Here is a 21,671-nt window from a genome sequence, read left to right on the forward strand (position 1 = left end):
TTCTCTGGTTCAGGTGCCCTGAGGAACACTGTCATAAGCCTAGAGTAGGGGATTGGCTGGATGTGGCATGTGACTGTGCCTTCATAAATGATCATATTCTAAATGCAAGGAGAGCACAATGGTTTGAACTACTGAAACAAAACTATTCCTATTTGAAACTAACCATGGTTACAGTTAATTTTGGTGCTGATGTAAAATTGATTTCCTTCAAAAGGGGTTGTGAGATGGAATTCCAGCTTTTGAGAAGAGGGGAGAGGAAGAGAATGAGGTAGCCCATGAGTACGCCAAATCTACTAATGCTTTTTCAGTAATGGGGAAGATTATTTTGTGCCAGGTGTCATTTATACCAGGGGAGCAGAAATAATATCTCCAGATACTCTGAAGCAACTCTTAACACTTCTGACTGTTGCCTATGCTGGCAGGGGTTCCTGGGAGCTGAAGTCCAAAACATCTGCAGTTCTTAATTTCTGCCTACCACAGAAGTCTATCCTATACTTTAAATGAGCAAAACTCATGGTGTGTGTCATTACATTTCAGGCTTTCATAGGTTTATATTTCAGTTCATATTCCATCATGCTCAAATAAACAAGTTATAGATCCTCAACGGCTAAAATGAGTGGAAATCTGAAACTTACCATGATATGTGGGTAGCTATTCACAAGCTCTATTCACTTTTCTCGTCAAGACTTTTTACTTTTTACTTGGTCTCATCAGAAAGAGCAACAAAGCATGAAAATGAGTTAATAAACAAACATTCAAGCCTAAATAGGATTAAGAAAATTTGTAGGGCCTGTGTTTCCCCTTCCAGGACCTTCATACGCTTGCACATTTTTTCATATTTTGCCTTCTCTATGGAACATATAAAATTAGACCACATTCCATCCCAACAAATAGAGGATTTCTCATAGAACTTACCTGTTAAAGAAAGCTCACACAGTAGTCAACTCTGAAGAATTGGGTAGGAATGCTTTGCTGATTTATTGAGGGGGAACAGCTTCTTGAAAGCTTCTCAAGGGCTAAATTAGGCTGAATATTTATTCTTGCATGACTTGGTTCTAAGTGTAATTGAGGAGAAGAGGGAACCTTTAAAAACTTGATAAAATGTTTATGCTATTAACAAAAATTGAGACAAATCCTTCCTCCAGAAATACACATGCACAGGCAAGTTAGGAATTACTAACAAATCAGACTACAGCCATGGACTTTCTCCTCGAATCTACAGCATGACTACAACTCCCATGCTGTTGGGGCAGTGGGGGTTGTGGTCCAACACATTTAGAGGGCAAGAGATGGGGAGAAGCAGCACCTCATAACTGGAGGGAGAAAGGAGGAGCACACACCCTGTGCTGATGAAATAATTATCTTCCTTGTTATTTCCAGCTCAGTTCCCAGACAAAGATGAACTTACAACTGTAAATTACAATAAAGAGAATTGTTTCATCAGCACAAGGGACATGCTACAGTTGGATGGCTGATGCAGAACATGTCTGTACAGGCCCTTGACATTTAAACAGTGCCCCAGTAGCATTGTTTTGCTCTTTATTTAAGGAGCACCCTTGATTTGCCTTGGGGACAACAATGGGAGATTAACCTTCATTTTAGAAAAATGAGAGCTATTCAGAAGAGATACTTCATTCTTTTTTCTCACAGAGCCTCGCCTACATTATGTTCATCTGAAATGGCTTTATTATAAGTTGTATTGAAAATAGGGGGACATTCGAACCATGTTGTGATACATACCTGTAACCCTCAACTGTGTGCTGCTGTACACACACATATAGCTCTAGGGCCATAGCTGCAGATGTCTGTCTTCTCCCATGAACAGAAAGTTGGTTGGGATTAGTCTTGTTCCTCTCCATGCCAGGCAGCTGTTTTGTCAGCTGTTTTTTTCTCAGGATGCTTATGTTTACCTTTGGGTTAATGCCCATAAGGAACTGGAAATCTGTGGTGGTCCACTGTGGAAGGGAATATCTAATTCACATGGGGCTTTATAGATATCTTATGTACTTATCCAGTTGCATCTCCATAAAATGTGCCTGCTAAGCTGGGTGTACAGGAATTCAGTCCAAAGAATGGATATTTTCACAGCAGGTATACATTTCGGTGAACATGTTTGAACCAGTAATATTTGAGTTCTCTCTCTCAGTTTGGGTAAAAACAAGGAGTATCATGTACCACCTTAAAAATTAATGAATTTCTTATAGCATAGGCTTTGGCAGACTGCAGTGGACTTCACCAGGCATATGTATTGCGATCCTGTGTCACCAGAAACACGCAGACGTGCTCACAAACTAGGGGGAAGTAGTGCAATGTAATAGATGCAGAGCATGACCATTACCTTAGCACTGATCATTTGCAGCATGGTTGTTGGGTGGTAACACAAACAACCTTGCACAGATGAGCTGAGGAGCACATGTAGTGTGATAAACAGCTTTGGTCCTTGCTCAAGCCATAGAAAATGATAAATTAGGCAGTTCCAGGTTGAAACCTATCTTTGAAGTGCTTTGTTTTCGGAAGAATGTCTTTCTTAAGGTTAGTGACAGAGTGTTCTGAGAGGTTGAATTGTCCCCCTCGCTGCTTATACAATATTGCCATGTGTGCCTGCCTGCCTGTCTCTAAGCTAGCATGGGCCTCCCAGCCAGAGTCTATGAGAAGGATGCCATTGTTAAGGATGGTCTGTAGTTTATTAATGGCTGGTCGATGGTTTCAGCTGAGAACTGCAGGGAAAAACAAGTGGTGTTCTTTTGTTTTCGCCCTGGGTCTGTCCTGCGAGAGATTATTTCTGGGTAGCAGTCTCGCCCTGCTGATCTGGAGGGGTTCCCCCCACTTTGTTTGGTGACATTCTTCCTCATCTACAACACTATCTTGTACTATTATGGCTTGGGCATATTATTATCCTCCCTTGGGAAATGATCTGATACTGAGACCTTCTCTTGGCATTTAATAGACAGCCACAGTGTCAAATCAGGGCAGACTCAGATGCTGTTCATTGAACGCCCCTATCAAGTAATGAGTGGAAATGAAGAACAATTCCAGACTGTGCTTTAGCAGTTTCTGTTGCCTTTCTTAGTGTCCCAAATGCTATAAGTTCATCTTTGTCTGGGAATTTAATATGGCTTCAGTGCAGCTGTTCTAGCTGATTTGCTTAAGTAATGCAGATTTTAAAGAATTGTCTGAGCAGCTTCATTCTTTAGTTAAGTATTCACATTATACATTTACAACATGCTTGGAACCCTTCCAGTTTTTTTAATCATCATATGCCATTTTATGGCTATAATTATTTTTTGTGAAATGTACAAAGTACATCATGATATTAATCTCATCTATTCTTGCAACAATTCTGTGAGAGAGGCCATTGACTTGGAGAGGAAGAGGAAATCCAAATAATTTTACAAGAAGTCTTTGAGCCACATTTTTCTCTCTTCACTTGGATTGCGGGGAGGGGGTGAGTGCGAGTGCACAATGTCTCTTAATTTTCTGCTGAACACTGTTTACAAATATTAAATAGATTCAAAGTGTTTGGAATTTTCAAGTTTGTGAGAAGGAGATGCTTGCCGCAGTATGAATTTGCTGCTGTTATATATGTGACGAGTAACTGAGTGGCAGGCCAGTGCTGAGTACAGCAATCAAGCGTAGGAAATTACGGAGGACATTCATTCATAGGGGAGGGGAAAAACAGGTAAGAATGCCTTGGTTATCTGATTAAGCCTCATGTTAAGCCATGAGTATCACCAATGCTTTTGATGATGCTGATGATACACTTTCCCAAACTTCTCAAAGTGCTTCCCATGCATTTATTATTTATTTATTTATTTATTTATTAAAACATTTCTATGCCGCCCCATTCGCCGAAGCCTCAGGGCGACTCACAACATAAAATAAAATATAAAAATAACAATATAAAATAAATAACAATATAAAAGAAGTCGCCCTGGCAGATAAATAAGCAAATACTGTTAACAATTAGAATGACGCTTAAATAAAAAGGTCTTCGCCTGGCGCCAAAAAACAAATAACAACGGCACCAGGTGGACCTCTCTGGGGAGCGCATTCCATAGATTGGGCGCCACTGCAGAGAAGGCCCTCCTCCGAGTACCTACCCTCCTAATTTCTTTCACGGAGGGTTCCCGGAGAAGGGCCTCTCCCGCATTACCTTTTACAACAGCAGTATAAAGTCAGTATTACCATCCTGACCTATCAAGTACTCACGGCTGAAATGGTATTTGTACTACCCAGCTCATCCCCATTGCTGTTGCATGGCTTCTACTCCAAGTAAGGCTGGTCTCTTATTAGAATATATTAAATGATCAGGGAGTAGAGAAAATCTGACATAAATTCTACTTTGGCCCATAGACTTATGCTAACCATAACTAACTGAGGTAACATTTCAATGGGTCTGCTTTAAGTAGGATGTTTGTTGGATTTTACCAAGTGTGTGCTATTATTTTTCATATAAATAAAATATGTTTTTATCAATGTTCATCCTGTAGGCATGGAACTGCTATATCCTCTTTTCGTACCTTGTACCCAAACTATTTCCTAAAAGTCTTTCCTTGAAAACCTCCAGAAACTACTGTGCTGCCTCCCTAGATGTTCCTTGAGCTTAGGATATTCTTTTAAATATTCATCCTAGATGAATACTTCCTTCAGTATTAAACTTATTACTTCCCATTATTCCCAAGTGGAGGTGGTGCAATCAGTAACACCATGATTTAACTGTTTTCTTAAACTAAATCTTTCCAGTCCCTTTGTATGAATTCTCCTTTAGACTTTTTGTGTCTGCAAAATTCTACCAGTCATGGCTGATCTTAACTTGTTTCTGATATGGTGGCTAAAAGAATGTCCAAATTCAGTCAGTTTTTAAACTTAGGAATTTGTGTCCTAGCATTGCCACAACCTGTTCCTAAATAACAGCCATTGGATGCATACTGATTAAGATGTCGAGCTATCTGGAATGAAATCTTTTCTGCTGCTCATTGGAGCCGCTTCAACAGGGATGAAAGGATGCAAACCATTCATTGGTCAGCCAGGCTCAGTATTTCTTGTATCAGCTGGCAGTGGCCCTCTGGGGTTCAGATGGGATTCCTTCACAGCATTCTCTAGAGATGCCGGCTGTTGAACCTGCGGCCTTTTGCATGCGAAGCAGGTGCTCTGCCACTGGGCACGGCCTTCCTCAGCAGAGCTTTCCCACTCCTTCAGCCAACATTCTTCCCACTTTGTCTACAAAAAGGAGAAAGTCTGTATATTATGTGTGAACAGATATTACTCCTCCGCATTGACCAGAAGAAACAGCCTTCTGCATTAAGAAGAAAACGTAGGTATATGGCTTGAAGTATTATTTTGCAGCCATTGTTTTTCTTAAATAACAGGTGCAATGCTAGGGTGCTAGGTACTTTTCTGCAACAAGGTAATGAACTAGTGATTTTTCCAGCTCAACTCAGTTCTCAAAAAATTATTTCAAAACTTGTTTCAGCTTGCTTCACTGGTTGAGGGGCTCATTTGAATGGGAAAAGTGTGCATTCCTCTATACATTTTTCGAAAGTGTGTACTTCCCCACCCTCATTCACTAAAGCATGAAACTCTGCATTTCAAAGTGTGCTTTAAAAAAATGAAGATTTTCAAATACAATCACATGTTTGGAAATTTGCGAACATTTTTGGAGATCATGCTCCAATTCACCTTTGGATTGCAAACATGGCATTTTTGAGTGATACGTGAACTGAAATAAAATTTTAGTGCATCCTTAAGTGATGGCTGGGCTGGGTATTTAGTGGTGTGAAGAGTGACACCTAGTGGGAATCCTTGGTTAACAGTGCCCTGTGCTTGCCAAGAAAGGCAGAATTCCTTTCAATAAACACGGATAAAACTAAAACTTTTTCAAGGGTGCCTATGCACATGTTCCTGAGCATTAATGACTTGATGTTATTATTATACCAATAGACTGAAGATCCAACCATGGAAAGACCTTATACATTTAAAGATTTCCTTCTTAGGCCAAGAAGGTGAGGTTCTTTTTTAATATACATATATACCTATATATACACAAGCTGTCTTATCTAAAATGCTTATTTCTTTTAAAAAGTGCTTTTCTAGCTCAGAAGGTGCATATCATATATTTTTAACAATTGTCCCCCTCCCTGCCCCCATAGTCACAAATCTCGAGTAAAAGGTTTTTTGAGGCTGAAGATGGCTTACATGCCAAAGAACGGTGGCCAAGAAGAGGATGGCGATCAGAGGGATGACTCTGAGGTAAGTGCTTTCAATTAGATGTTTCAAAGTCTCCTTTTAACATCTTAATCTGTTGTACAGAGAGCCTTTTTGGCTAATGGGTGGGATAGAAATCCAGTAAATAGAGGTGATAGCCATTCTACCCGGTAGGTTTCATTGCTTAGGAGGTACAATTGCACTTTTACTAGCTGTCCCAAATCCAAATACAGGAGGCAAGACTATTTTGTTCTTCAGGTAAGTTTCTTTAGGCCATTGATGGGGAAACTCTGGCCTACAGACACCTTTCCCTTCCCCAAAGCCTTAGCCTTAGGAAAGGTGAAGAAAACTTTCTGTTGGCAGCCGCTCTTAGGTATGTATCGATCAGCTGAGCAGCATAGGAGCAGTGGGGCTTAAAGAGCTGAGACGTGGGGGAAAGGAGGTTCTTAGCTATCAGCTGAGCTGTATTGAAGGTGAGGAGTGAACCACACCTTTCCCACAATCAGGTGGGTCTGAGACGGGAGGAGTTTTCTTAAAGTTAAAAGAAGCACATGTTATGAGAAGAACCTACCGCACCAGTTTCAGAAGCGCCACAAGAAGGCTGCTGTGTGGCCCACGCTCCCTGCCAACCTGTGGGAAGAACTCATTGCACAGGCAGCCTCACTGGAGTGGTGCGTTTGTGCCTAGTTTCTTTAGGCCACTGTGGCCTTCAAATTTTGCTCTTGGGAAGGCGGAACCCTCTGGCTCTGAAAAGTTCCTGACATGTGCTTGAGGCATTATCACAATAATTGGCTGGATTGCCAGCCTCCAGGTCAAGACCTGTTTATTTGATCAATATTTTAACGTCAACCAATTTTAATTGTATGTGATTAATTTATTTTAAATGGGTCAGTTTTATGCTCAGTTTGTGGAATAGCTAATTTGTTTAGGATTTAGAATATTCTGTAAGCCGTCCAGAGACGACAGTGATGGACGGCCTATCAATTTCCTAAATAAATAAATATTTTTTTGTGACAAAAAGTACTACTACTACATTCAGCATTACAGCAGTGTGCTGTGCGTTGTTGCTGTCATGATTTTTGTTTCTTGGTTTTTTTGTTCCTTGCAAGCCGTCCAGATACTTTTTTAGTAATGGACAGCATAGAAAAACTTTAAATAAATAAATTCCACAAGGAAAACTGGGAGACACAGTATCTCTCCAAGTACAGTATGTTGCCCCCTGCAGAAGTTATGTAGAATTGCCCCATATTTGGATTTTAAGAAAGAGCTCATGCATTTGTTATTCTTGAGTGTTTATTTGCAGCATTTTTCTGTTTTATTTCCTATTCATTATTGTAGTCTGCTGTATCATTGTATATTTTAATTAATGCTTTTATGCTGTTCTAGCAATACTGTCTAATGTTCACAGTGTGGGATAGAAAAGTTAGAAAGAAATAGCCTGTTCATCGTTCCAGGATCTGTTTAGATATGGAACAGTACAGAAGTCATGTAAATAAATAAACCTGCCTCAGTGCAGAACAAAGCTCTGGTGTACACAGACATAGAGTTTCCAAAGGGAGGGCCGTATTTTTGTGGTCCTTTGAGCATTCTGCCTCAAGCACTCTTCCTAAGGCAGTGAGCACGACATCCATAGAAAACGCCATTATCTGATTGCTTCATCAAGCTCCCACCACTTAATGGCTTGCAGTGCAGTTCTTGGCTCAGGCATGATGAGCTGTGACCTGGGTGGGTGGTAAAGCAGTAGGGTAGCCATTGCTTTGTTGTGGGTTTATTGCTTCCTGCAAGCAAAGCAACTCAGTCTGCAGTATCTTCAGTGTATTGTATGAATCAGCTGCAAGAGCAGGAACACGTTTCTATGGGAATGATATATTTTTGTCATCACATGATGAGTGAATCAGACATGAGCTAGTACAATCTTTATTCATTAGGGTGACCAGTAGACAAAAGTATTGTTTTCTAACTTAACTGACTAAATATCAGTTCTGGGAAGGGAAGCTATCACCAAATTCCTTCCATTTGTCTGTGCCATATATCAGAATGCAACTATGAAATGTCACTGATTTCCAGGAAAAAGACCAATCCACCTTTTCTTTGCAAAAGTTTGGGATGCATTTTACCAGGAAAAGAAATCTTTTCTAGATCCAGATTGGAATCAAGGCTCAGTCATCCATGGTTTTCAAGCCTTGTGTATTTCACTGCAGCAATGCACTCTTCATAAAACTACATTTGACGATTGCTAGGAAGTGGCAGCTAAGGCTAATTGCTGGCAGCCTTTTGAGAGATGGACTGGAAGGAATATACCATTCCTTTCCTACCCAGTTGCATAGTCAGCAGCATACTTCCAGGCCTTCTTCAAAATGCTGGCGATTCCCCTTAAAAATCCTTCGCAGCTTGTTCTCCGGTTACCTGCAGGAGCACTTTTTCCAGGGAGTTGCTCCTCCTCTTCACTCTTGCAACCTCCTTGCTTACCTTGCTCTTGCTCTAGCCCATACAAAGGTGATAACGATGAGGAGGAGAAGTAGATGCCCCTGCCCTTCCCTTCACTTCTTCTCTGACTGCCCAGCAAGCAAGTGGTAACAATGATTACAAAGAGGAAGAGCCATAGCAGCTGCTGGCAATGATGGTGAGAAGTAAGACTCACTGAGGGAAGCGGCCCTGGAGGTGCCTTCCCAAGTCCTCTCCAGATCTTGGAGCCAGCCCTGATCTTCTTCCGTATGCTTCCTTAGATCTGTGGGTCTCCATTCCTGCTTCCAGGAAAGTGCAGTCTTTGAGGACATGACTGTATGGCTGGGAACAGCGTCTGCAGACAAATGCTTGATGTGGAAATGCTACACACAATGCATCTTGCTGCCTCTTTCTCATATGAAAGGTTGGCAGCAGAAAATGCTCTTCTACCCCTCCCATCATTTAAGAAATAGTTACATCCTGACATGTCCAGTTTGTATAGCTTAACATTCATTTTCCTTTTTGCCCTGCAAAGCATGGTTGGGAAGTAGTAGACTCCAGTGATTCCCCTTCGCAGCACCAGGAGGAGCTGCCACCGCCACCCTTGCCTCCTGGATGGGAAGAAAAAGTGGACAATCTTGGGCGTACCTACTATGTCAACCATAATAACCGGACAACACAGTGGCACCGGCCAAGTTTAATGTAAGTGCGCACCTCAGTGGAATGCATTATCATCTTGTGAACTTCACTGCCATGCCATAACTATTAGCTATGATTGCTGGAGGAGTAGGAAGCAGTTTATACCAGGTGCTGGCAGGAAATAATTTCTGTCATGCCCTGATCGAGAGCCAATGTGGAGTAGTGGTTTCGAGTATTGGACTGGGGCATGGAGCTCTGGGTACTAGGCCCCATTCAGCCGTGGGACTCACTGGGGGGCTTGAGCCAGACACTCACAGGGTTGCTGTTGTGAGAATAAAATAGAGTGGAAGAGAACATATGTCAGCTGCCTTTGGTTCCTCACAGGAGGAGAAAAAGGGTGGGATATATAATAATAATGTAACTATACTAGAAGATATAGGGGATACCACAGTGAATGCAGTATTCAATTCCTTTGTTCCCTTTGTACCATTTTCTGTGGCTCTGCCTCGGGAGCAGAATGCTGGGTTCATTGTATTGACTAACTAATGCTATGCTGCATATTCTAATCTGTAGACCTGGTGCTTGTTTCTTCCACAGTTACAGAATCAGTAATTAGAACCCTAAGCTAGTAATGGTTGCACAAGAGAGATAAAGAGATAGGCATCCTACCTATTTAAATGTTACAATAATGTATTTTTGCCTGATGTAGTGGTTAGAGTGCGGACTGGGACTCAGGAGAGCTATGGTCTAATCCCTACTTGTTCATGAAACTCATGGGATGAGTTTGGGCCAGTCACTGACTCTCAGTTTAACTTACTTCACAGGGTTTTCTAATCTAATATTTTATTGCCCTGTATTCATGAATGTTAAATTTGCTGATGCTTTTTCGCCCTGCTTTTCCTTGTAGTTATACTAATTGCCTTCCATTATTTCACCTCCAACTTGGTGTAATTCATCACTAGTCCTCTGCACAGTTTAAGCTAAACTATTAGGGTGGAACACAATGGGTAAACGACAATCTAAAATGTGCTTTATGATATAAATCCCATTCCTAAAGGAAGTTTACAGTATAAGATACTAACATGCAATACAAAAAAAAAATGGCTAGATTTCCCCTCTTAATCCAACAATAGCAATGCAACTGATGGTCAAATGAAAAAAAGTTATTGTCAGTTTGACTGGCTAGGACAGGAGCCAAGGTTGAAGCAGGTGAGACTCAGTGACCCTCAGTTAAAGGAGGTATGGCGTTTTCAGTTGATATCATTCTGCTGCTCAGTGGAGAACCCACAGAAAATGAGAAGCATCACTCTGCAAGCAGATGAAGGCTTCATTCAACAGGGCAGCAATATATATGCATTACCACTAGACACCTCGATATGGGCAGACCTAAGGGTGTTACCCGGGACTGCAGGTGGCGCAGTGGTTTAAACCACTGTGCTGCTGGGCTGGTTGATCGAAAGGTTGCCAGTTCAAATCTGCACAATGGGGTGAGTTCCCGTTGCTCCGTCCCAGCTCCTGCCAACCTTGCAGTTCGAAAGCATGCAAATGCAAGTAGATAAAAAGGTGCCACTTCAGTGGGCAGGTAACAGCGTTCCATGCACCTCGATGTTTAGTCATGCTGGCCACATGACCACGGAGACTGTCTGCGGACAAATGCTGGCTCCCTCGGCTAGGAAACGGAGATGAGCACCGCCCCCTAGAGTCAGGCATGACTGGACTTAATGTCAAGGGGAAACCTTTACCTTTAAGGGTGTTACCCAGTGCTTTTTCTGTAAGAAAAAAGGTGCCAGAACTCATGAAATTATTTACCTTTTGTACATAGTCAATCACTGTACACACACCCACACATGTCAGTTGTGTAACGAAACATAATGGTTGCCACCCGCAAAAAGCTCAGTGCGCGACCACATGACCAATCACAAGCCGAGCAGCGCCACAAGCTGAGCAGCGCCATCACAACCAGTGCGGACAAAGTATGCATGCACCAGATTTGACACACAAGCAGCCCGCATGCACCGTTTTAATGATTTTGCTGCCGACCTGCTACGCTCAAATCCACGTGGACCAAACATCAAATTTTCAAAAGTTACATTTAAAACTTGGAAAATATGTCGAAAAAAGGTGCCAGAACTCCATTCCGGTGCATTCTATGACAAAAAAAGCACTGGTGTTACCTGAGGAAACAAATGTGAAGAAATGCCTTCTAGTCTGTATCCACTAATGTCAGTGCTACATCATGCAGTATTTACGGCATACAACAATCACCAAAGTTTAAATGCTTGAAAAGCAGCAAAATATAAAGACAACCATTTATTGGATAAAGGGGAAATTCTCTCCTATGCATCCAGCTTGAAAAATCACACAATCTTCATATTGGAGTCTGCAGCTTTGAGAAAGACACTAATAAATTCCTATGATGATGATGAGGATAATGACGATGACAATGACGGCTTCTTAATCAGACTCAGATTGTGCATGCAGACAAGCTCACACTTTTGATTCATCACGCCTGCTGTTTATTTAGCTAAAGATCTGATTTTTACATATATGTATGCATATTTAAAATATCCTTTGATTGTTGATTCTCCTGGACCTTTCAGCAGCTTTCAACAACATTGACCATGGTGGCCTTCTGGATAAGTCGGCCAGGTTGGGAGGTGGGGCAGCGCTTTCCAGTAGTTCCATTCCCTCCTGTCTGACCATGTCCAGTAGGTGATTCTGGGGGATAGTTGCTCTGCCCCATGGCAATTACAGCATGGGGTTCTGCAGGGCTCAGTGTATATCCCATGCTGTTCAATACCTACATGAAATCGCTAGGAGGGGTGATCAGGAGGCTTGGGCTGCGGTTTCAGCAGTATTCTGACGATACTCGGTTCTGTCTCTTGTTTACGTCTCATGCAGGTGAGGCAGTCTGTGCTGAACTTGTGCTTGAGCTTGATAATGAACTGGATGAGAGCCATTAAACTGACACTCAGTCCAGACAGGGTAGAAGTGCTGCTGCTACATGGTTTGTCTGGCAGGTTGGCGGGCCGTTACCCTGTCCTGGACAGGCTTACACTCTGCCTAAAGGACAGGTCCCCAGCTTGGGGGGGGTCCTGCACCCAGGCCTATCACGAGGAGCTCAGGTGGACTCGGTGGCCAAGGCCCCTTTCTTCAGCTGTGGCAAAGACACCAACTTTGCCCCTACCTGGGCAGACAGAGCCTGGCCACAGTCACACCTGCACTGGTAACATCCGGACTGCATTACTGTAGTGTGCTGTATGTGGGGCTGGGAAGACAGTCTGGCAAGTCTAACTGGTCCAGAATTGGGCCACACGGTTAGTAGCAGGTGCCAGCTTGCAGGCCTATATAACACCCATTTATTTATTTATTTAAAACTTTTATGTGCTGTCACCACATGCCTCGGCATCTCGGGACGGCTTCCAACACGTACTATTAAAAACAATAAAGCAACAAATTCCATAAAACATTATAAAAACAAAAAAGACTGTTAATGATCAAATATTAATTTGTTAAAATAGCAATTAAATAAAAAGGTTAACATTTTTAATATACACTACATATATACGATTATATTTTATATATACAAATTTATATACACTACAGTGGTTACCAAGCCAGGGCCCAATTTAAAGTGCTTGTTTAAACAAAACCTTAAATCGCTTAGGACCTGGCTACCCAAAGGACCACCTTTTCCCATAAATATCTACCCGCCCATTAGGATCAGGGCAGGGGGTCCTTCTGAGATAGCCATCCTTCAAGGAGGTGAGGAGGATACAACCAGAAAAAGGACCTTCTCAGTGGCTGCCCTTCATCTGTGGAATAGGCTCCCCAGAGAAATTCAGTTGAGGCCAACATTGTTCTCATTTTGGTGCCAGGCAAAAACATTCCTCATGTCCAGATGTTTTAATAACTTATTCAAATTGATATGTTAATCTGTTGTGGTTGTCCTGCTCACTTGATATAGTTTTAATGGCCTATTGTTATATTGTTCCTGTTCTATATAAGGGAATTTGTTGTTTTTAGTAGTTTTTAATATCTGTAACGTTGACTGGTGACTGTAAACCACTTAGAGACTCCTTTAGGATTAGTGAGCAGCATATAAATTTATAAATAAATCATAAATAAAATATCTTGGAAGTCAACCCCTTTACGTAGGTATGGGAGAGTTGGTGTGTTTTTGGGAAAACAATTATGTTTAATTTTTGTTTGCAACCTTTGTAATCAACACAAAAGTACCACAGTACAAAGTTTTACCTCGTATGCCCAATTGCAGTCCATTCCCGGGTTGCAAAGTACTCTTACTTAGAAACCAACTGCCATAAAGTCTATTAATTTTTTTAAAAATACTGTGAAAAGTTGTCACCACTATAGAGAGAGAGAGAGAGAGGAAGTGCAAGGAGAGAGAAGGAGGACCTTCAAAATATCACCATAGAGAGAAAGTAAGTGAAAAGGAAGAGAGGAAACTCTTTCAGGGATTTCCTTGCTGCAAAGAAAAGGCACTGGTGAGTTTGCAAGGCAAAGACCTAGAGACATCCATGGTCTTTCTATTTTCACGGGGGTCCTGCACCCCAGCCCTGCAAATGTGAAGTGCCACTATCAATATATTCATTTAAAGCTTTTATAAACTGTTTAACAAAAACCCTCATAATGATGTACAAGATAAAAACCATATTAAAACCAATCACAGTATACATATTACATATCTGTAGATGGGTTGACTGCCTGTATTAGAAATGGGTGCAGACAGATTGGTTTATAGTTCACGTTGGTGGAAATGCCCAACTGTACAGAAATTCTAAAAGATGGTTGATCTTACTGCCCAGTTTTTCTCCACTGTAGAAGTAACACCTGAAATGATGCTTCTTCATCATTTTGTTACTATGCCTTGGACTCCTTCCTAGAGACTTTAAGCAATTCTATATCGCAGCAAAGCTGAAGCTAACACCTGATTGGAAGCGTCCCAAACAACCTTCCAAAACCTTCTGGGAGAGCATGGTTGGGTACTCAATTACAAACATACTTGGCAAGTTTGAGAAGCAAGCAGGCCTGATTTTGAAGAGGTTTTCATTCCAGGGTTTCTTTTTTCTCCTACATGGAAGCTCTTCAAGCTTCTGATCACATTCCAACCAAATACAGATGGATTTTTTTTGTTACATTGATTTGGCTGCATGAGTTACATATACTATAGGAACATAAAAAGCTTCCTTATACTGAGTTCAGATCATAGGTCCATCTCACCTAGTATTTTGAGCTGTTTTTCCCAGCCTGACCCAAAAGAGAGTGGGGGCTGAACTGGGACCCTCAGCATGCCAAGTACTTGCTCTCCAGCTGAGCTGTTCGTCTCCAGAGCTATGGCTCCCCACACTGTTCACTGCTGGTGAGCTTTTTGCTTTTGTTCTACCTTTCCTATTAGCTTACCCATAATACACTAAAGGCCGAAATCACTGAGTTTCTTTTATAATCTTGTTATATCATTCTGTGTGTTCTTCCTTTATGCTGTCTGTATCCATAGCTTTATTTCAAAGTATGATTCTTTGATTAAAAAGTGGCACCAACTTGGGAAAAGTTCTCTTAGAAGTTATGGTTGCTGCTCCAATAGTAATCAGCAGTTTGCATCCCCTTGCCAAGCCACCTTAATACCAGCAATGGAAATTGGAATAATAAGATTTCTTATTGAGCTCAAGTAGTGTTACAGTTAGGTCCCCCTCTGCCTTACATATCATTCAAGTCTATAAACTTGTAATTTTATGTAATCTTCTTATCCTGACAATGAATTTCTTTTTGTGTTCACAGTTCAGCATTTCTCATGATTACCCTTCTAAAAAATACAAAAAAGCTTAACTTCAAATGGCACGCATAATTGAGCAGGGTATGAGTTCTGTAGACATCAGGCATTAGTTTAACATCCAGTTCTAGTTTGCTTTTTGATGAGCAGCTGATTTCACTTTCCGCTGTGATATAATATTGCAGGATACTTTTTTGCTTTGTTTTCCCTTGTTTCTGAATTCATATTAATAATTTCCAGTTGCTTGCTCCTTTTATTTTCTTTGGATGCTTCAGCTTATAGCTATGAGAACACTCAGGATGCGATTTTAATTACTGGTTTCTTAAAATTCCAGTTCCATTTTTCTATAAGGCAGAGAAAGAAAAATTGATTTATTGCATTATTAGCATTTCAGTATAAGCTACAATATTGCCACTACTGATTCTTAATAATAAATGTCAAAAATACGTACTAGATAGTGGAGTGTGTCCTTTCCTTCACAGTCAGTGTTAGTACATAGGCAGCTAGTTTATACTCGGCCAAATTGGTTTAATTTAGACCCATGCTGCCTTTTCCAAACCTAGTGTTCTGGTGTACAGCTTTCATAAACCCCAGACAGCGCAACTGCTAGTCACTACTGTTGGGAAGACTGGCCTTCTCTGATAGTACCTGAGGTGGTTTAACTAGAAATGCCAGAGACTGCGCCTGGAGTTTTATGTTTACTCAAGGTACTATCAGACTGGATGGGGTCAGACTGGATGGACTGGGACCCCTTCTGGCTTGCTCTATGTTTCTGTGTTTACTACCACTGAGCAATTAGCTCCATCCCAAAGTTATGTTTCCTTTCCTTGTTCAGGAAAATAGTTCAAGGAGGCAGTATGGTTTTGGGATCCGATTCATGTCTCATAGCTTGCAACACCTTTGACCAACTTTTTGGCACTTAAGTGGGTATCCACTGATAAAAATAATAGTTAATTGTATTTTAGTTTAGCAACCTTCTGCATCACTTTACTTGTTTTTTAAATTATTGTTATTTATTTGTATATCCTGCAAGCAACCCAAGGTGGCTCACATAATTCCTTTCCTCCTTGTTATCTTATCCTCCCAAAAATAACTGAACTTGGTTAGGCTGCGAATTAGTGACTGGCCCAAACTGACCCAGTGAGCCTCATGGCCAGGTGGGGACTTCGTGACTGCTGGATTTGGTGAGTCCCAGTCCAGCAGTCTAACCACTGCATCACACTAACTGTGTCATTGTAAGGATTGATATACAGAAACTAGTACTATTAGCTTTGCAAGGGTTTTTAAAGCCTAGGAGTAAGGGAGGAATTCCTAGAGAAGGACTTGTAGTATTTTCCATTGCTCATGCAAAATCAAATTCTTCTTAAATAGGAAGCAAGAATTTACACTCTTGGTAGCACAACCACTTTGCTACTGTTCATCTCAAAAAACTCCAAAAAAAAAAAAAGCAACAGCAATGGAAATTGAGTGAGTGAGTGAGTGAGTGAGTGAGTGAGTGAGTGAGTGATTTATTTATTTATTTATTTATTTATTTATTTATTTAGAAAATTTCTATGCCACCCCATTTGCCAAAGCCTCGGGGCGGCTCACAAAGTATCCTTTCATATCTCTAGAGAGGGCTTCTCTCAGGATATCATTCATACACAGTAAATAGAATTGCACCAACAAAACAATATGGTTGCATTAAATCATCACTGTACTGTAAATACTGTACATTCCTCCGCTCAGACAATATTCCTGGAATTTACAGCAATGCACACAGAAATTTGCCTTTGGTGCAGCTATTAGTTGAGGGTAGCTACAGGCTGTATTTGCTTTGGAGCACAGATTTTTTAATTTAACTTGCAGGAGACTTAAACTATTTATCACTTGGTTTTGTTAATAAATTTCAAGTGCACAGGGGAGCCTTGTAGGCCTTAAAATAATGGTTTCTTTATTATTTTGGTGTTGATCTAGCACTACTACTAAAAACATTCGTACTCCATCTTCCAACTGTTTTGTCAACCCAACATTTCAGGGATGTGGCGTCTGAATCAGACAACAACATCAGGCAGATAAATCAAGAGGCGGCCCACCGAAGGTTTCGCTCTAGGAGACACATTAGTGAGGATTTGGATCCAGAGCCTTTGGAAGCTGGAGAAGCACCTGAAGTATGTGCAGGACTTGATACAAATGTTTTTGTGTTTCTCTAAGTGATTTTACAGAGCGTCGCTTTAAAATGGCTTAGTCATTTTTATTTAAAGCTTCCAGATTAAAGTTTTCCGGCAAGATGGGTATTAAAGGCATGATTAAAATATACAGTTCAAGAGATTTAAAGAAAACGTGCACACCTACCTTTTCAGCCTTGTTGTTGTCTTTGTTAATAATAATTTCTTTCCTCCCAGGTGACCTTCTTTGATGAGCTAAATAAGACTTAATGGGCATTGTTTGCCAATTTACATATTTGAAGTAATTTTATGCATATTTACTTTGGAATGAACCTTAGTGAACCTAGTGAGACTTAATTCTGAGTGAGATTGGATTTGACTTTTAAGCTGCTTAATTTGTAATGATAGATTCTGGATAAAGCCTCCCCGAGGCTCATGCGATGGGGCGGTATAAGTTGTTTAAATAAATAAATAAAATAAACTTTTAAAATCTTCTTACAAACATAAACTAGTTGTTTTGAATGTAGATGCATCAGCATTGAATATTAGAAATTATAAATATCCCAACCATGATATAATTATGACCATCTTGCTTTTTTGACTTGTTTGGGCAGAAGGAGTAAATGCTGCTACCATTCACTGCGTCAACTGATTTATGCTCTTTACAAGTCAGTCGAACAGCCTCAGTTGCAGCTGTTTGGTTATTTTTTACTTGATTTGAGAATGTTTGAAAAGTTGGTAATTTTTAAAAATATGTTATGTTGATACCCTGATGCTGGGAACGATTGAAGGCAAAAGGAGAAGTGGACGGCAGAGGTTGAGGTGGCTAGATGGGGTCACTGGAGAGATGGGTGTGGGTGTACTCCAGGGGGCAGTGGAGGACAGGAGAGCCTGGAGGAATGTTGTCCATGTTGTCATGATGGGTCAGGCATGACTTTGTGACTAAACCAAAAAAAGGCCAACGAGCTATTGTACCATTTGACAACTAAAATCAGAAGAAGGGCTGAGGTTAGGCGGGCTTGCAGCACTTTTTTTGGTCCCTAAAAGTGTGTGTTGCCTGGGAAACTGCACATCCTCACCTTCAAAAGCAAGCAACAAGCCACTTCTTCAGTGATCCTCAACCTAATCAGCACCCATACCTGCCTAGGTTTCCACACAGGAACAGGAGGAACACGGATGCCTCCTGCAGCAGTGCCTCCATTCTCTTTTAATGAAATCAGTGCTGCGGGGCACCATCCCAAAATTTCATCTTCACTGTCGCTACTATTCAGCAGCTTCAGCTATATGAACTCCATGGTACAGAATGCTTAGAGCAAGGGTGATTACCAGGTGCAAATCATTTTGTGGGGAGAGTCAAAAAGTGTACATTAGTTTTCCAAGTTTACTTGATAAGCAGCTCAGCTGAGACTGTATGCATTGTTTGAAGTAATTGTGTTGGGATTTATGGCAGGAGAGGATGCCTTCTTGCATAATTACTGTAGGCCCTTTCCTTTTCATCAGCCTTGGGAAACCATTTCAGAAGAAGTAAACGCAAGTGGCGATTCCCTAAGCCTGTCCTTGCCACCCCCACCAGCCTCGCCCATCTCTCGGACCAGCCCCCAGGAGCTCTCAGATGAACTGAACAGGAGATTTCAGATCACTCCCGATTCCAATGGGGAACAACTCTCTTCTGTGATTGTAAGTAACCTCAACCCAAAGTCTGTTGCTGTCCTTCTGAGCACAGGTGTTCTAGTTGCTGAAGATTTTACAAAAAGTTTGGAATGTTTTTGTCCTCGGATCTTAAGAAGATCAGTTTTCAGCTTATTTGTGAGCATCTTCTTAAATGTGAGTGGATTTTAAAGAATGTTGCTGTTCATGTGCAAAGGGCATGCCTTTTTAAAGCTAAAAGTCAGAAAATACTTGAGCCAATCTAAAGCTCTGCAGGATGCTTTGATACCCACATGGCTTTCCCATTTCTTCCAGAGTCAGTGCACCAGCAGTGTTCTATGCAAAAAAAAAAAAAAAACCCAAACCCTTCTGAATGTGTTAATGTAGCATGCAAGTATGTGTGCACCTCTTTTTTGAAAATTAATTTTTAATTGAAATTATTGTACTGTATATTGAGTTCATAATGCTGTATGTGCCTCCTTGCCTGCAAGTCCCACTGAATTCAGTTAAAATAGCTGCAATTCAGCTGCTGGGATCCTAAGCATGCAAGCTCGGACAGCTTTGGAAGGTAGGGCCGTAACGCAGTAGTAAGGCATGCCTTTAGCATATATAGAGGGTCCCAGGTTCTCTCATTGGCATCACCTGGCACTCCTCTCTAGAATCCCAGGGAGCCATCACCTATCATAATGTGGGACTAGAGGGACCACTGGCCTTAATCTGTGTAAGGCAACCCTGCATTCCTAAATAGCTCCTCTCACTGAAGCACCTGTATTTATTTCTGAGTAAATATATTTATAGTTGTTCTGCATTTTACTATTCTTTGGTAAGTTTTATTTTGAAGAAATAACATTTATGCATAACTTTTTCCCCACTAAATGCCTGCAGGGATAGTGGAATTTTTTTGAATACTTCATTGAGATAAATATCTAAAGTGTTTGGGTAGAAACTTCCTCCTTTAAAGCCAAGTAATAGCAGATAGCCATGTAAAAGATTATTTTTAACAATAGGCCTGCACAGGCATTTTAACAGATCATATTTGCATATATGGATATAGCTGAACTCTGTGGGGTCAAATATTCAGAGAATATAACTGAATAATGTGGGATAAAATCTGATTAATTGGAAGCAATCTGCCAGTTTGCTAAGGGCTTTCTGCATTTAATGTGCTATGATGAATATCACCAGACTAATCATAATGAGCTGGGATAAGGGTACTGCTAGGATATTTTAATTGAATTAAATGAAACTACTGTAAACATTGAATGGTACATAGGAAACGAAGCATGCCACATTTTCATGGGACACCTTATCTGCTTTCCTTTTGCTGCTTTGAAGATAAGGAACCTAAATAAGGAAAGATTCTTATTAAAGCATGTCCTTAAAATATTCCACAAATATGCATATTATGCCCTGAGACAAATAAAGATTTAGATTACTTGAAAGTTGGTGGATGATGGAGGTCTGTTTAAATGACCATTCCCAGGAATGAATCTATGAAGAGGCAGTTCAGAGAGTTCTATTCATATAACTGTCACAGAAAATGCTTTTACTGAATTATTATGGATATCGGCAAAGATGTCCGCAGTGAATCATCTGTGCCGATGATTCTGTAGGTTCACAGAATGTCGCTTCTTACAGGGCCGCTGTGGCAGTAGCAGGTTTGCCTGAAATGTGTGAATCATTTACAGGCTGTTCTCAAGATCAGGTCTAATTCTGTGGATGTTCTACTGGAGTCGAGGCAGGATGTGATAAGCATCTCATGCAATTTGCTATCATTCATGCAGGTTGAGTAATTTGGTTCTCACATGGATCTGATAACTCTGTCAAAATCACTTAATAGCTTTTTACTGACACAGGAACTAATGATATTCACAAGTAGTATGAGAATGAACCTTCTCTAAAACATACAGATAAAATAAATTTCAGTCTGGCCTTCTATGAGAGTCTCTTATATGGCAGTTATACTACTGGCAATTATATTGCTCCAGTGAAATTTTTCCATGGATCAGCAGAAGCATTGGCAGCATCCTTCCTCCCCAGTGCAGAGTTCTGGTTGTTCTGAAACAGTAGTCATACTTGTAGTATTTGTACAGGGTGTTTCATAAAGTATGCAGTTTTTAAAAATGCAATAAATCAGCCAAAACTGAAGCAAAATTCAAAATTTTTATTTAATTTCATTCAACATATACTTCGATTTAATAATGAAAAATGATATCGAGCATATGTCCACCTCCACTTTCTCTGCAGGCAGTCATCCGATCGTTGAAATTAACGATAACTCTTTCACAGACGTCCCTGTTGATTTCGCCAATTACCCATATGGTTTCGACCGGGCGATTTTCTGGTTGCAACTGACCCGGATTCTTCGAATTTCTGTACTAACCTCAAAATTGCTGTTGCGGGAGGGGCATTGTCACGTCCAAAGATGGCGCGAAGTTTACAGACAGTCTCTGCGTAGCACTCCCCGTTTTTGTAATGAGTTTTCACAATAAGAATGCGTTGCTCGATACTGAACCGCTCCATGGCTACTAAATGGAAAAACGACGAATGGTCTTCTAATCGGAGTGATAATAGATAACGCAAATGATAGGAACAGTGCTGACAATCTTCAAACAAAAACTGCGCAATTCAAAAACTGCGTACTTTATGAAACTCCCTGTCTAATGCACTTTCCACAACACATTGTGCTCAAAACAGAATAATTACAATACAGTATTAACTGAATTACACCTAATTCAAAACTTAAATGATTACAGAAGAGATCAAGTTAGCAGTATCCAGTACCAGTAACGTATTTACAT

General features: G+C 40.8%; 1 protein-coding gene across 18 annotated transcripts in view; it reads left to right on the forward strand.

Annotated features, from left to right (window-relative positions):
- NEDD4L (NEDD4 like E3 ubiquitin protein ligase) overlaps positions 1 to 21,671 on the forward strand; it is a 276,361-nt gene that overhangs the window by 189,924 nt on the left and 64,766 nt on the right. For 14 of the 18 annotated variants that reach the window (XM_044431161.1, XM_044431162.1, XM_044431172.1 and 11 more), the window contains 5 exons: positions 5,941 to 6,002; positions 6,150 to 6,249; positions 9,185 to 9,351; positions 17,094 to 17,226; positions 18,724 to 18,900. The exons of 1 other annotated variant lie outside the window; for it this stretch is intronic. In XM_044431161.1, coding sequence (XP_044287096.1) covers positions 5,941 to 6,002; positions 6,150 to 6,249; positions 9,185 to 9,351; positions 17,094 to 17,226; positions 18,724 to 18,900 — 639 coding nt within the window. The remainder of the gene's footprint in view (positions 1 to 5,940; positions 6,003 to 6,149; positions 6,250 to 9,184; positions 9,352 to 17,093; positions 17,227 to 18,723; positions 18,901 to 21,671) is intronic. 3 more of the 18 variants (XM_044431173.1, XM_044431169.1, XM_044431174.1) reach the window with 1 other exon arrangement.

This window comes from Varanus komodoensis, unplaced genomic scaffold, assembly GCF_004798865.1.
Source record: "Varanus komodoensis strain SLA01 unplaced genomic scaffold, ASM479886v1 scaffold22, whole genome shotgun sequence".
Classification (NCBI taxonomy): domain Eukaryota; kingdom Metazoa; phylum Chordata; class Lepidosauria; order Squamata; family Varanidae; genus Varanus; species Varanus komodoensis.